At 40.5% G+C, this 15,517-nt stretch overlaps 1 protein-coding gene across 1 annotated transcript; it reads left to right on the top strand.

The window, feature by feature from the left end:
• Window positions 1-2,604: 2,604 nt before the first annotated feature.
• On the top strand, window positions 2,605-9,873 carry LOC132978761 (solute carrier family 22 member 13-like). Its single transcript, XM_061044063.1, has 10 exons — window positions 2,605-3,034; window positions 3,118-3,221; window positions 3,346-3,500; window positions 3,904-4,072; window positions 4,151-4,271; window positions 5,345-5,439; window positions 5,537-5,751; window positions 6,714-6,822; window positions 7,473-7,679; window positions 9,647-9,873. Exons 1-10 carry the CDS (start codon window positions 2,660-2,662, stop codon window positions 9,714-9,716), a joined length of 1,620 nt encoding a protein of 539 aa, XP_060900046.1. The 5' UTR covers window positions 2,605-2,659; the 3' UTR covers window positions 9,717-9,873.
• Window positions 9,874-15,517: the final 5,644 nt, after the last annotated feature.

Here is a 15,517-nt window from a genome sequence, read left to right on the forward strand (position 1 = left end):
CGTCAACAGAGATGTTAGCATGTGCCAGAGATTTGTGTAAGTCTTCAGCTGACACTCTAGGATTCTTCTTCACCTCATTGAGCATTCTGCGCTGTGCTCTTGCAGTCATCTTTACAGGACGGCCACTTCTAGGGAGAGTAGCAACAGTGCTGAACTTTCTCCATTTATAGACAATTTGTCTTACTGTGGACTGATGAACATCAAGGCTTTTAGAGATTCTTTTGTAACCCTTTCCAGCTTTATGCAAGTCAACAATTCTTAATTGTCGGTCTTCTGAGAGCTCTTTTGTGCGAGGCATGGTTCACATCAGGCAATGCTTCTTGACAGTAGCTAACTCAAAACTTTAGTGTTTTTTATAGGGCAGGGCAGCTTTAACCAACACCTCCAATCTCGTCTCATTGATTGGAATCCAGGTTGGCTGACTCCTGACTCCAATTAGCTGAGAGAAGTCATTAGCCTAGGGGTTCACATACATTCAGGAAAAAGTATGTGAACCCTTTGGAATTTCCTAGTTTTCTGATTAAATTGGTCATAAAATGTGTTCTGATCTTCATCTAAGTCACAACAATAGACAAACACAGTCTGCTTAAACTAATACCACACAAACAATTATATGTTTTTATTGAACACAACATATAAACATTCACAGTGCAGGGTGGAAAAAGTATGTCAACCCCTAGGCTAATGACTTCTCCAAGAGCTAATTGTGCTAATCCGAGGGTGAAGTGTCAGTGTTTGATGACAGGGAGAATGTTAAACTGTTGCAAAGAGATGAGTAGCGAGTTCAACCCGGACACCGGGGATGGCGAAAGCACGAAGTGTCAGGCTGGTAAAGCGGGTACAGAGGGATAAGTTGGAGTTGGAGCTCATAGCCCCAGAGCTAGCACTAGCTCCAGGCATCCCGGGGCAACAGCCACGGACCCACACTCGGCTCTCGTCCCCGATGTCAAAATCCCGGTCGGACTCGCTTTATCTCCGCGTTTCGGTAACAGGGAAGTTATCCTGTGTCTTTCAACGATACAACTTCCCTATCTAAACATAACTTTCTGATCCTAGCTGTCTCTCTTACTCTGTCCCGTAAATAAACAGTTCCACAGCGCCCCTACAGGCCTGGAGCACTTCCGTTTAAGGCTGAACTTGCAGCATTTCTGTGTTTGCTGTTGTTTTCTGGTTGTGTGTGTTTTGACTTAAAGGCTTAATATGCGAGTTTTCACACTTAAATAGAAATCAAGTATATCCTCTGAAAATAACTCTGTGAGTCATGACTGTCTACAATGGGTGTAACACCTGAGTCCCACTGTCTGTGATGTTTTCTGAGTTTTCCGAGTCCTATCTTCAGTTTGTTTACATCGCCAGGCCGACGGCTGACTCCTCCCCTCGTGAATAAAAGTTGTTTATTTGAGGGACTAGAGAAAAGAAGAATAACATACTATACTCACTGTTTAACTGTGTTTCTAGATCACGCTTATTTCAGGTAAATTTACATGCAGTGTGAAGATACGAGCATAATAAAGATCGCTAGCATTAGCATGCTAACACAACAATGCAGCGCAAGTTGTTTTGGTTTCATGCTGGTGCTCAAGGGCGACATCTGCTGGATCAAAAAATCGCATATAAAGACTTTAAGTTTCGTTTCTGTACTTGCAGCGCATTTGATGCTTATGCAGTTGTTTTGCCCATTTGCAGTGCGTTTGTGTCTTTGCAGCGCGTTTCATTCTTTGCATTTGTTGTGGTAGTTTGCATTTGCTTTTGAATGTGCAGCGTTTCTATACATGCTGCACGTTTTTCTAAATGTATGTCGTTTCATCAGTTGCTGAGCGTTTGATCCCTACCGGCCACCGTAGAGACGGGAAGAAAGCAAAATGTAAAAGTAAGATAAGAGGGTTGGAGAACAAGAGCATAAGATAAGAGAGCAAATTTGTGGAGACGTGCTGTTTTATCTCCGGCAGTATTTTAAGAGGAGGGAGGGGCTTGGCATCTACCGCACCTCCAAAGTTGTTTATTAATTTTATTCAATCCGAGTTTTTACTTAATAAGAGTATAAATATAGAATATATTTTACATAACACAGTTATACAGGTATCCTTGTCAGTATGATGTAACAGGTTAACTTCCATGTAACAGTGCTGGCGTAAAATGTTTGCTGAGTCAGCATACTGTAAAAGTTAGTGAAAGATCAACAGCACTCTGTGAGAGAAGCAGAATGTAGTGATAGTGAGTTATGGTACACTCACTTTCTGCAAGTCATCATAATACACTCTCTTCAGATTGAGATCTAAGTGGTACTTAGATAAAATAAAGATTTATATACTGATCTAGACATTATATTGGCACCACCCATAACATTCAAAAGTCTTCATGTTATTTGAAATGTTAGATATATATACTACAACTACTAAAAATGTCTAAAGTGAAGTTGTCAAAGTAAACAGAGCTAGGTTTAACTCTGGACGTCAAGGTGATGTTACACAGAAAAAGGTAAACTGATTAACTATTTGGTTAAACAATCACAAGATGCGCTTTTTTTCTGCAAAAAGAAATTACCTTACATGCGGTCTCATCTTTCCTGAAATCCACAGTCCATAGTTAAACATTAGTGAGCATTGTGTAAAGGTCATTCTCAGGCAGCATCTTGGACGTGAAGGACAGCTCCCTGAACATGGCTGATTTTGGAGAGATTCTCCAAAACATCGGAGAGTTTGGATTATTTCAAAAGATCACACTATTTGCTCTTTGCTTCCCAAATATGATTCTGCCTTTTCAATTTTCCAGTGTATTTTTCATCCAGTCAGATCCAGAGCGACACTGTAACACAGACTGGATCCTCAGTGCTGATCCTGACCTGAGCACAGAGGAGCAGCTGAACCTGACTCTGCCCCGGAGGGAGGATGGGACCTTCAGCAGGTGTAGGATGTTCAAACCTGTGGACTGGAGCATTAGTACCATCAGGGAGCACGGACTAAATGAGACCTCAAGGTGCCAGAATGGATGGGTGTACAGCAAAACGCTGTATGAAGCCACCATAGTCACTGATGTAAGCAATAACATGTATGCTAATAGTTAAAATAGAAAGATAAAAAAAACATTATTTTATAATTTGTTTTTTATTTCCTACAGTTTGATCTAGTATGTGACCAGGCCAATTTGTTGGAAGTGGCACGGTCAGTGCTGATGGCTGGCATTCTTGTAGGTTGTCTCCTATTTGGACCTTTTGCTGAATCGTAAGTATGCCTGAGAGTGTACAGAATATATTATTTTTAAGCTGAACCATCTTTTATCACTTTTACATGAGATAACATTTGATTATGTAACACATGCTGACCAGAGGGGTCTTATCTCTTCCAGGTTTGGTCGTAAACGAGCAGCTCAGATGCCTTTCTTTTTTTTGCTCATCTTTACTGTAACAACTGGATTAAGTCCCAACTTCTATTTTTATTTGGCATCCCAGTTCATGATGGGAATCGGCTATGGAGGTTATCGACTGAACGGCGTCATATTGGGTAAAGTATATGCACAATAACACTTTAATTGGAGACATTTATTTTCCGTTACTATCTAGCGATATGTATTTAATTACGTCTTGTGGAATGCTTTGTTTGCTCAATTTTTTTTGTGAGATGTGGTTGCATTTTTTAAAAGTTCTGTTTTTGAAACATCCCTGTGCATTATGGTCTTAATAGCCCCTTCCACTAGTTCACTCAATACAGACAGGTGGATTGTAAGATTACTGCGGAGTTGTGTGGGCCTGACAGAGTTGTGTCAGGAAGTTTTCCTGTGCCAATAATACTTTGGTCCTCTAGTATCATCTAATGTTTTGGCTCTCTGCTTCTAGGGTCTGCATGGCGGTGATTTCAGCCAGGCATGAAAGATTAGATAACCAGAGCACTGATTTGTTGTTTCTAGCCACTGAGTGGATTGGGGTGTCCAGGAGATCATGGGGAACATGTTTGACTCAGATCTTTGGTGCCATTGGACAGTGTCTCCTCGCTGGTATGATCTACTTCATCAGAGACTGGAGACTGGCTCAACTTATCACAGCAGCTCCACTTGCAGTTGTTGGTGTTTACATATGGTGTGCACTCTTTTTATTATACTTCATTGATTTAAAGGTAAATGAAAGATTGTTTATACGTGTTTTTGTATCTGTCAGGTTTATTCCAGAGTCAGCCAGGTGGTTATTGGAAAGAGGAAGGTTAGAAGAGGCCAAACAACTGATTACCAAAGTGGCAGCAATAAACAAACGCCCTGTTTCAGAATCTCTGCTGGAAAAGGTACTGACACCAAACAATAAAGATGTGTTACTATTGACTCAAAACATATATTGTGTGCACAATTAATAGCAAACAAGTAGTGTACATTGATTGTGAAAAATAATGGATAATAAAGTAATATATGTGATTTGATGAACACCTGCAAACCATGATGTAATCTAAAAGGGGAACCTGGGAACAATTGCATAATTTTCACATTTCTCTGAATTACTCTGGAAATATTTGGATTAGACAAACCACATTTACATAAATTAAATTTGCATCTGTCAATCTATAGCGATTACATTTAAAGATTAACAGCTATGACATACTTTTAAAATATATTAATTGGATGGGAGAAGTCTGATGTTTTACAGTAACTGACCTAAATCATGGGGATAGTGTTATTATTAGGGGCTGCTGAAACATTAAAATTACATAAATCTTCTCTAATTAACCCTTGATTTTGGTCTCAATAATCATACTATTTCAAAAATATTTGCTGTTTTACAATTATATTATAACACAAATGTTGCACAATCTGTTTATTAGAAAATACAAATTTAGATTCTTATTTAGAGAGAAAATTCCTTTAGGCCTTAAAACAAGTTTTTTTTAAATATATATTTTTGTAGAAGCAAATGTTTTATGTGTCTCATATCAACTTGGTGGGTTGAAAATCCAACTAAGGATTGTGTAATGAGTGCTATCTCTAGCATCTTTCTGACTTATGGAATAAGACTGGGTTGTTTCTTCCTCTTGTTGCAGTCTCCCCCACAATAACTCTACTAGAGACATATCTCAGTAGACTCTATCAGGGAGATCCTAGTTGAGCAGTTTAGTAACTTTTAATGTAACACTGTGCTGGATTGTCACAGCTTAAAATCACTCAACTTCATTGGACTTTACTCAAATGAGCATTTGACAGAATAGCTGAACAACAACGATGTACCATGTTGATAACTTCTGTGACCTGCTTGATACAGTGAAAAGAAAAACTAAGTATGTCCTTTTAGAAAGGCTGTTGGATCTCAAGAAATGCTGACATAAGCAAACGTTAGCATGATTCTGTGTCCAACCCCTGTGCATTACAGATTGTTGAAAAAGAAAATGACAAAAAAGGAGGCATAATAACTCTTATGCAATCAGCTGTGCTTAGGAAGTATTTCTTTACACTAATATTGGGATGGTAAGTTACTTTTATATTTACCATAACTCTACAGAGTCCTTAATACAAATTATGACGAGTCACTTAATACTTATTTTTTTCCTTCTGAAACCCTCAGGTTCGCATTGAATGTAACCTACTACTGCCTGTCATTTAATGTGGGAAATTTTGGCTTGGATATCTTTGTGACACAACTCATGTTTGGTCTGACTGAACTACCCGCTCATATACTTTGTATCTGGCTGTTAGAGGCACTGGGGAGGAAAGTGTCTCTGATGTCAACGCTTCTGATTGGAGGATTGTTGTGCTCATTAATCTTAGCTGTTCCTCAAGGTAAAGCATCTCAAAATGTATCTGACTTTATCAAATCTGTTTTTGGGTTGCTCAAGATGGCACTGTTGGGCTCGTCATTGTGACACTTTGGTCCACAGTGAAATATCTCTAGATGTTTTGCCATCAAACTTGGTGCAGCTATTCTTGGTTCTCATCTAGTGGATCCTTAAGTTAGTAATAGCAAGACTTTTTATGTAGCTCCACAAGCAGGTTGACATTTTCAGCTTAGAGGTATAATACATTTTAGCAGAGAGAATCACTCCCATGATTCACCGCCAGCCTCGACGTTTGCTATTGTTTTGATTGAGAACTCCCTGGTGGTGGATTTTACATACTATGCGTTTAAGTATTTTCAGGTGTGCGTTTATCAGCCAAGCTTTACTTGAAGAGGTTCATCATCCCCTGAGGCACCATTGTTAGTTTAAATGTTCACATTCTTGGGCCAATTAAAAAAATGCACTATGAATCAAAAGTTTTTAATATTTAATTGATATAAATTGACTTGATAGTGTTCAGAAAAAATAGGAAAATATATTGATTGAGCAAAGATGAAATAATAGCCTACTTTTATTAAGAATATCTTATAATCATAAAATGTTAACTCGTCATTTTTGTTTACAGAATAGTATAAACTGATTTAATTTGACTGTAAAAGATGTATTTATTTAAAAATGTCACTATTTATATTCATATGCAGCTTCTCATGACAGTAGTGAAGTCACCACTCACTCAGCTGTCAGAAAGCCACCTGGCTCTCATGTTAGCCAGCTCAAAAACTGCTACAAGAATAAGCTAGCACCTGTAAGCTTGAGGCTTTGTCATTCTGAATCAACCATCTTGTTGCCAATCTCTCCTTATTGAATCTCAGTGCAGAATGATACGCTGCATCCAGAGGGTTTTAGAGTAGTAGCCTATTGGCTGCACGTACATAAATAACAATAATCTGTGTTATTGTGTTCAAGACAATGCTGTTGCTATAACCACATTAGCAACTTCAGGACGTTTCTTCATAAACTGGGCTGGATCTGTATGCAACGTGTACGTTCAGGAGCTGTTCCCGACATCTTTTAGGTAGGTCTCTCTCTCACTGTTGTTCATGATACAATTCAACATGGCAGTCTTTTTCTGATAACATCAGAGACAACATCAGTCAATACCTTTTTATGGGAAGCACATTAGCAGGTCAAACATTACAATCACATATCACAACACAGTGATTAAGTACTTGACTCTGATTGGTTGTGACATCACTAAAGGATCAGCATGTTGACTTTTGGCTGCTGTACATTTGTTCTGTTATCTTTAAAGGAAACTGTCTCACAGAGAGTTCAATATTAGACTCCATTACTTTTTGACCTATTTTAGTTGAGTGCATTGTCAAATATCATATGTGGGCCAGCCCAGCAGCCGTCTGATCCAAATGATCCCTTTATCATTGCCGATACTTGCGTCAGTGTTGTACTGACATTTGTAAAGATGAATTCATTGTTGCAGTCAAATATATCTAACATACAAAGGATTGTATTCAAAGTGGTAACTGTTTTATAGTTCTTAGATAACGCTGCAAACTTTGAAGGTTTCTGTACAAAAATGATGAAGACATGCCCTCATTTTAATATGGTTTATCATTATGGTAGACTGTATGACTTTTACTGCACTAAGAATGACACTCATTTTCTGATGTAACAATCGTGTCTGAGCTCTGTATGGTTTTGTTTCAGACAAACTGCCTCTGGTTTGGGCTCAACTGCGAGCAGAGCGGGGGGACTGCTGGCTCCTTTGCTGAACATGTTGGCAGTTTACCACTGGTCCATTCCCACTGTAGTGTTCAGCAGCCTTTCACTGATCAGTGGATTTCTCAGCATCCTGCTCCCCGAGACACGAAGGAAAGAGCTCCCTGATTCAACCGATGAGGCCGAGGGCAACAGGTAAGCTGCAAGCTGATAAAGGATAGCATTTCTATGCATGTTACTGAGGTCTGTTAAATATTGGGTTTGTATGAGGGGTTAAGAAAAAAATAGCTCCAAGTCCAATTTCTGTTGGCAAACTTAATTTGTAACTGTTCATGTAATAAGTAAAGGGACAGCATGTATTGCCTACTTTAAATAACAGTCAATGACACCACTTTTAAAAAATTCAAAGTAGGTAAAACAATTTTTTTTTAGTTTTTTAATTAGAACTGTATCAGTTTACTACAAATTATTTTATGCTGCCAAAATTACTGAACATGAACCTGATTATCAATGACTTTGTTTTGATGCCCCTAAACTTTTGAACTCACTGCTTCTCAATATCAAAATGGCAAGCTCTCTGAGTACTTATGAAAGTAAATACCTTTCTTTTTACTCTGGCTTTAAGTTTGGAGATTTTCCAGTTTTTCAATGTTTCTATCACTGTTTTAACTGTAGTTTTGTCTCCGGTATTTTTTTGTCCTATTCAACATTTTATCAATTTTAATATGCCTTTGTTCGCATGAATGTTGTTTTATTTTTTGACGTCATTCTTTTAAGATTGTTTTATGACAATCTTCTTTTTTGTTTGAGTCCTTTACATTTTAATTTGTTGCAGTTCTGTTCTTATTTCCTGCATTAAGGTTGACATACCCTCTTTCATTTGAGATCAAGAAGGACTGTTAAACGAATGTTTACATATGTAAACACCGTTTTATGAATGAAAGTGAACCTGTAACCTTGTGAATATCTACCTCGGATCAGGAGCTTTATACCAAATTAATCACACCAGAATTGGGCGGAATCCCCCCGTCATTTTGGGGAAGAGAAAATACCCCGAATGGAACCCCCTCTTAAGGAGACAGAGGTCGTATTGCACCTTTTTTCTATTAAGGCAGAAATCTCGTTGGCCAGAATGGTGGAACGGGACCTGTCCCTTACCACGGCCTCCAGAACCCCTCGAAAGTGAGGTGGGCAGACTCTGAACTACAGGCGGTACCCAAACTGCAGTCCTGATAACCCACGGACAAGAGTAAAGGCACACCATCAGGGGCGCTGGCGGGACTTGGCTGGCCTCCGGTCAGTGCGCTCCCGAGAACGGAGTTAAAAACGTGGGGGGCCATGCCCCTGCTTTGGGGGAGGTCCCTGCCTTACCTTCCCAGAACCCCAGGAAGAGCTCTGTTCTGCAAAATGAGGACGGGAAAAACTCCCACGCCTCTTGATGGCTCGCTGCACCGCAGAGCTATGGTCAGCTGTCCCAAGGAGTTACCAAGCACCCTGGCCTGCGAGCTAGCACCTTGGCTCACCCTATAAACAACACTTTCCATCTCTGGAGGTTATCTGGGCTTTTGGACTCCAGGTCCCTTATCAGGCCCTACAGATACACCATTGGTGTTTGCCACTCTAGACGCCATGGCTACGGACCGCAAAGCCTTCAACAGCAGCCCATCAGTTGTGCAGCACTTCATATTTTGGTGACGGGCCACCCTGCGACCTGTGGTTGAACCAAGCCAACAGTGCAAAGGTTGGACCCACCTTTGACACGCCATCCAGGCCGTGCTTGGCAGCATGATTCAGGAGGCTGAGGAGAGAGCGGGGTGCAGCAGCCTCCCTGGTGTGAGCCCAAGACCTCTGCAGATGTTGAACAAACTCATTGTAAACTGGCCTGTCTCTGGCTCCTAGGGTCCCTGTCCAAGGGGCCTTTGGTAGAGAACAAAGGGGGAGGAAGCATACATATAGTGTGCAGCGGGTGACGTCGCACCCACAGGTGTGATTCATTTGGTATCATGCTCCTGATCCGAGGTACCAAGGTTACAGGTTCACTGAAATGAAATGAAATGAAATAAATCTGCACTTTTTTTGTTCTTGCAAAAACACAACAACAATCCAATAATACAAATGACTGTTGGATAAAACTAATGACTATGTGCTCCTTTGTCCCACAGGAAACAGGTCACCATGAAGAACAAATATGAATCACACGACTCTTCACAAAGCAAATCAACTAAACTGTAGTCTACTTATATCTACACTCACCTCCCTGTCTGTTCACTTTGGTCAGTTGTTGGGCTACTAGTGCCATATGGGCCTGACATTTACTGCAGATGTTCAATGATTTCTGATAGTAAGTCTGAATGTGTGTCTGAATGAATCATCCTGAGTACTTCATGATTCATGAAGTTTTACATTAAACTAATACTGTAGCTTTTCTTAAATTATTAACTGCTGTCTGAAATCTATTGTCCACTAAAGTGTGATGCTGAAGTTGTAAATTAAAAATGTTCAAACAACTCTCTGTGCTTTGTTTTGTTTTCAGACTGACAGGCATATGCAAAGTTATATATATAAAATGTTGGATATATATTTTCTGCAAAGAATTAAACGTCAAAATCAGTTGAGTTTTGTTTCTATGTTTCTAGCGGTTAACTACCAGTCCAAGTGAATTTAGCTTTTTAATCCTTGCTCAGAAGCTTAATGGAATGATCACCATTTCCATTTGTAACTAATTGTCTTTTCTCCCTTTAGAAATGATGAAATAGTATTTCAAATGTGTTTTGAAAAGCTCACTTACACATCTAAAATAAATTATTTTATTTAAGAGTAACATTATTAAAAAATAAGTTACATTTTTCTTAATTTGAAGACTTTTCTTGTCTTTCCATGTGTGTCACATCTTAAGCCTCTTAATATAAAATCCCTCCTGAAAATGTCCAGACCTTGGCCAATATGTTGAGGACATTAACGTCCAAATCCATTCAACCAGACTTAAAACAGACTTTTCCTGATGTAAGAAATCCAAATTGTACCTACAGTATACATTTTTTACTACAACACTTTGTTTGTGTTGTGGAAACATTCTAATATATGTTGTTGTGACATTGACCCAGAAACCACACAAATGTGTTAATGTGACACACCGAAATGTGTTGTCACATTTTGTCATTGTATTTGGTTATTTTGTATGAATATTATACAAACGTATCTGTGTTTTGGTTAAAGAAGTTATTTTGAAGCTGTTCCTGTATATGCCACAAGGGGGCAGCACCTCCCCTGCTGAGCGGGCTGTTTATTGTCTGTACTGCGCTCTGCTTCAGTCAGGCAGAAGTGAGAGAAGAGTGAACAACTACAGTCGACTCAGTGTGTTTTCCTTGTCTTTTACTGGTTAGTAATTGAAGTTTAAAACACAGAACTTTCACAATATGAAGCAGATTTAATCCCACTTAAAGTTTTATTGTTTTATTTATTTCAATTCCCTTCTGATTTTCAGTTGGTTAAAAACACTCACGATACTGTGTAAAATAAATAAATAGATCATTCATTCTGTTTATGTACAAAAGTAAGATTGTTGCATCAGTTAAATGTTATTTGCTTATCTGGTAGCTCTGTCAGTTAATATGGGTTTTTCCCATTGAAAATCTTGCTAAGAGGCAAAATGCTAGTTTAGGTAATTTTACCATAATGAGCTTGTATTTACATGGATGTTAATTTGAACAGTAAAATGAGATTTTGTATTTAGTAAATTAATCGGAGTGTCTGAAATGCACTTAAAGAAGTAACATATTTTGTATGTTTTGGTATTTAAACATTTGTTTAATAAAAGTCTGGCAGAAGCGAGAGAAGAGTGAACAACTACAGTCGACTCAGTGTGTTTTCTTTGTCTTTTACAGACATACTTTAAGCTGTAAGCAGGTTCCATCCCGTACCTGTTACAGTTTTATGGGGGCTCGTCCGGGATCACTTCTGCCCTGCGGCTAGAACTGATCTACTCATACCTGATACCTTGGGCTAGGAATGACCAGAGGATCCCATCTCATGGTTCCCTTGCTGTCATCTGATGAAGATTTGATCAGTCTACACCTCAGCCACCTGTAATGACACAGTCCAGGTCACAAAGTAGACAAGAATCACAACATTCAGCTAAAGGTCCTGTTGAACACTCAAAACATGTAACACATGACAATGTGGTTTCCTTAAGAGACTTATCTTACCTCCATGGTAGAGAGTTTAAGATTCAAGGGGGTCAGATTGGGGACCAGGGGTCAGACATCAGTTACAACAACATTTGCCGCCAGATCGAAGAAGCTTTCAAAGAACAGTTTAGCGATGCTGAGATTGTCAGAGCTGTCCTCAGAGTCATCAAGCCTGGTGATTTCAAGGACATGCTAATGAACAAAGATGAGCTAACAGTAGAGGAGCTTAAAGACTTTCTCCACTCCCACCTTGGTGAACAAAACAACACCGTGCTTTTCCAAGAGCTAATGTGCACAAAACAAAGCGACAATAAGACACCCCAACAGTTCCTATATAGAGTCATAGGACTGAAACAGAAGATCTTACTTGCTTCAAAACACTCAGACTCAGATGTAAAGTACTCTGCCAGCACTGTTCAAGATGTTTTTCTCCACACTGTGTATCAAGGCATAGGGCACAGACATGGTGACATTCGTAGGGAGCTAAAACCACTGCTTGAAGATACTACAGTCACTGACGAAGCTATCCTGAAACAAATGAAAAAAGTGATGAGTGATGAAAGTGAAAGACAGCGTCGCCTTGGTCCTGTCACTCGCCAAAAGAACACAAATGTGCACAGTACCCAAGTTGAAATAAATGCAGCACAGTGTCCTAATGTGAAGGAGGAAAGCACAGGAAGAAAACCTAAACCAGACATGATACAGCAGTTGGCAGAGAAAGTTGAAAAGCTGGCAAGTATTGTTGAAGTAATGAAACAGTCACTACAAACACAAAAGCCAGAGCAAAACAGTCAATACAGAAAAAGCAGAGTAAACTATCAGAGAGATAAACCATATGGATGTGAACGATGTGTTGAGTTAAATCGTCCTCACTGTTTTCACTGTGGTGAAGAAGGACAGCACTTGGTTGTATGAAGAAGACAACGCGTCAGGGAAACTGGAGCCGGTCTCTGCCAGGGGACAAACAGTGACCGGGTCCCATTCGCTGTCCCAACCTGAAACAAGTAACAGTCACAAACCTGCCAGTGAAAGTGCATCAACATGTAACATTCAAACGAAAGATGATGTGACATCAAACCAAAGACTAAAAAAGTCTGAGATTTCCCCTCTTGACTTACCTAACAGTAAGAGTGAAAGACTAGCTCGTCTCATTGGAGAAAAAGCTCTCACGCAGTGCAACCTGAATGGCCTAGCAGTCAGTGCTTTGTTGGATACTGGTGCTCAAGTAAGTATTGTTGATCATGAATGGAAAAACAAATACTTACCAGACACAGCTGTTAAACCTAAGTGAAATTATTCTTGATGAAGAAGAGTTAAGGATTTATGCTGTGAACGGTGACATTCTTCCTTTTGATGGGTGGGTGGCCATTACAGTAAACTTGATGGGAAATGAAGATCCTAACCTGTCAATCACTGTGCCTTTTCTAGTAAGCAGTTTCACATTGGAGAGGCCACTTTTGGGTTTTAATGTGCTGGAGGAGTTGATATGAGAACAGCCACAGAAGTTCATCCCAATCCTCATCAACCTACTCTGCAAAGCACTGTCACTACTAAGCATTGTCACTACTATTGTAACGATGTGTGGGAAGGAGGCCACGGGCGGGATGCGAACCCGGGCTGCCCGCTTGAGACAACAGCCTCAATGAATGGGGCGCGCGCTAACCACTGCGCCACCAGCGCACCCCCTCTTGGTGAACTTCATTCAGTCTGACAAACCTTCAGTGCAGTGTGAACGCCTACGGACTGGCAGGTATGACACCATCATTCCAGCTGGTCAGGTTGTCTGGGTTAAGTGTGCCGTCTCACCTGATTTCAACCTGTCCGAGTCTGTCTTCCTTTTCGAGCCTGAGATGAGCAACACACAACTTTCAGACCTAGATGTTTGTGAAGGTCTACTGGAGATACAGAACACAAAGAAACCATATGCAGAAGTACCTATGTGGAACAACACAAAACACACAATCATAATACCAAGGAAAACAGCCATTGGCAGCATTCATTGTGTTGAAAAAGTGATAAACATGGACCCAGTTGAAAAGTCAGAGCCCACAGTAAGTCAGTAGTGCTGTTTCAACACCTAATGACACAGACTCATCGCCATGGCAACCCCCAGTTGACCTCAGTCATCTTGATGACGAACAACAGGCTAAAGTTAAAAAAATGCTCTGTGAAGAAGCTGGAGCTTTTGCTCACGACAACACAGATATCGGATGCATTCCCAGCTTACAAATGTCGATCAACCTAAAGGATGATGTTCCTGTTCAGAGAAGCTACTCATCTATTCCAAAACCACTTTTTAAAGAGGTGAAGGAGTATATAGAGGAACTATTACTAAAAGGGTGGATAGTCAAGTCCAAATCGCCATACTCTGCTCCAGTAGTCTGCGTCAGAAAGAAAGACGGCAGCTTACGGCTATGTATTGACTACCGCCTCCTGAACAAAAAGACTGTTCCTGATCGACATCCCCTGCCCAGAATACAAGACCTGACTGACACTCTCGGTGGGTACACCTGGTTTAGTATTCTGGATCAAGGAAAAGCATACCACCAGGGTTTTGTGGCTGAGGGCTCACGTCAGTTCACTGCCTTCATAACTCCTTGGGGTCTCTACGAATGGGTCCGTATCCCATTCGGACTCACAAATGCCCCAGCCACATTTCAACAGAGCATGGCGGAGATGCTAGGGCCCCTCAGAGATGAATGTTGCATCCCTTACCTTGATGATGTACTGTGTTATGCAAAAACCTCGACGAACATGTTGATGCGATTCGGAAAGTTCTCCAGGCCCTCCAACAACACGGTGTAAAGCTAAGGCCAGAGAAATGTGAATTTTTCAGACAGGAAGTGAGGTACGTGGGCCGGATTATGTCAACTGAAGGAGTCAAAATAGACCCACGTGACCTAGAAGCTGTCAGAACTCTAGCATCTAAGACCCCACAGACGGTGGGTGAGGTGAGGAAGTTGACTGGGTTTCTGGGCTATAATCGCTCATATGTCCAGGATTTCTCCAGGATAGCAAAACCGATCTATGAGCTCCTCCAGTCAAAGCAAGGCAAAACGCAGAGTCCAGTGCAGAGTAAAAACAGTAAACGACAGCAGCTGCCTTCACGAGAACTTGTAAACTGAACAGCTGAACATCAAGAAGCTCTAGAACAGTTGATCACTCTCCTCACCAATCCCCCTGTTTTAGCTTATCCTGATTTTAGTTTGCCTTTCACACTCCACACAGACGCATCAGATCAGGGTTTGGGAGCAGTCCTTTATCAGAGTCAGAATGGCAAATTGAGAGTGATTGGATGTGGTTCTAGAACATTGACACAAGCTGAGTGCAACTATCATCTACACAGTGGAAAGCTGGAGTTTCTCGCGCTGAAATGGGCTGTGTGTGAAAAATTTAGGGACTACCTTTATTATGCCCCCTATTTCACCATTTACACGGACAACAACCCATTGACTTATGTTATGAGTACAGCCAAGCTTAACGCAGTTGGTCATCGGTGGGTTGGAGAACTCTCAGACTTTCGGTTTGACATCAAATACAGGCCTGGAAAATTAAACATAGATGCAGACACTCTTTCTCGCCTTCCTTTGGATATGGAGAAGTATCAAAGAGTTTGCTCAGAGGAGTTTTCAGAAGAGGCAGTGCATGCAACATGGGAGGGAAGTGAGGTAGCCAAAAAGAAAGATGTTGCTTGGGTGGCAGCATTCAACATCGCCTCCCCAGACTCTCACCAGCTACCTGTCTCCAACCAGTTTAGTATTAGCCATAATGATCTGATAAAAGCTCAAAGCGATGATCCAGCTATCAGCCCGATAGTTCAGTTAAAAACAACGGAAACAAAGTTGA

Source organism: Labrus mixtus, chromosome 8, assembly GCF_963584025.1.
Source record: "Labrus mixtus chromosome 8, fLabMix1.1, whole genome shotgun sequence".
Classification (NCBI taxonomy): Eukaryota; Metazoa; Chordata; class Actinopteri; order Labriformes; family Labridae; genus Labrus; species Labrus mixtus.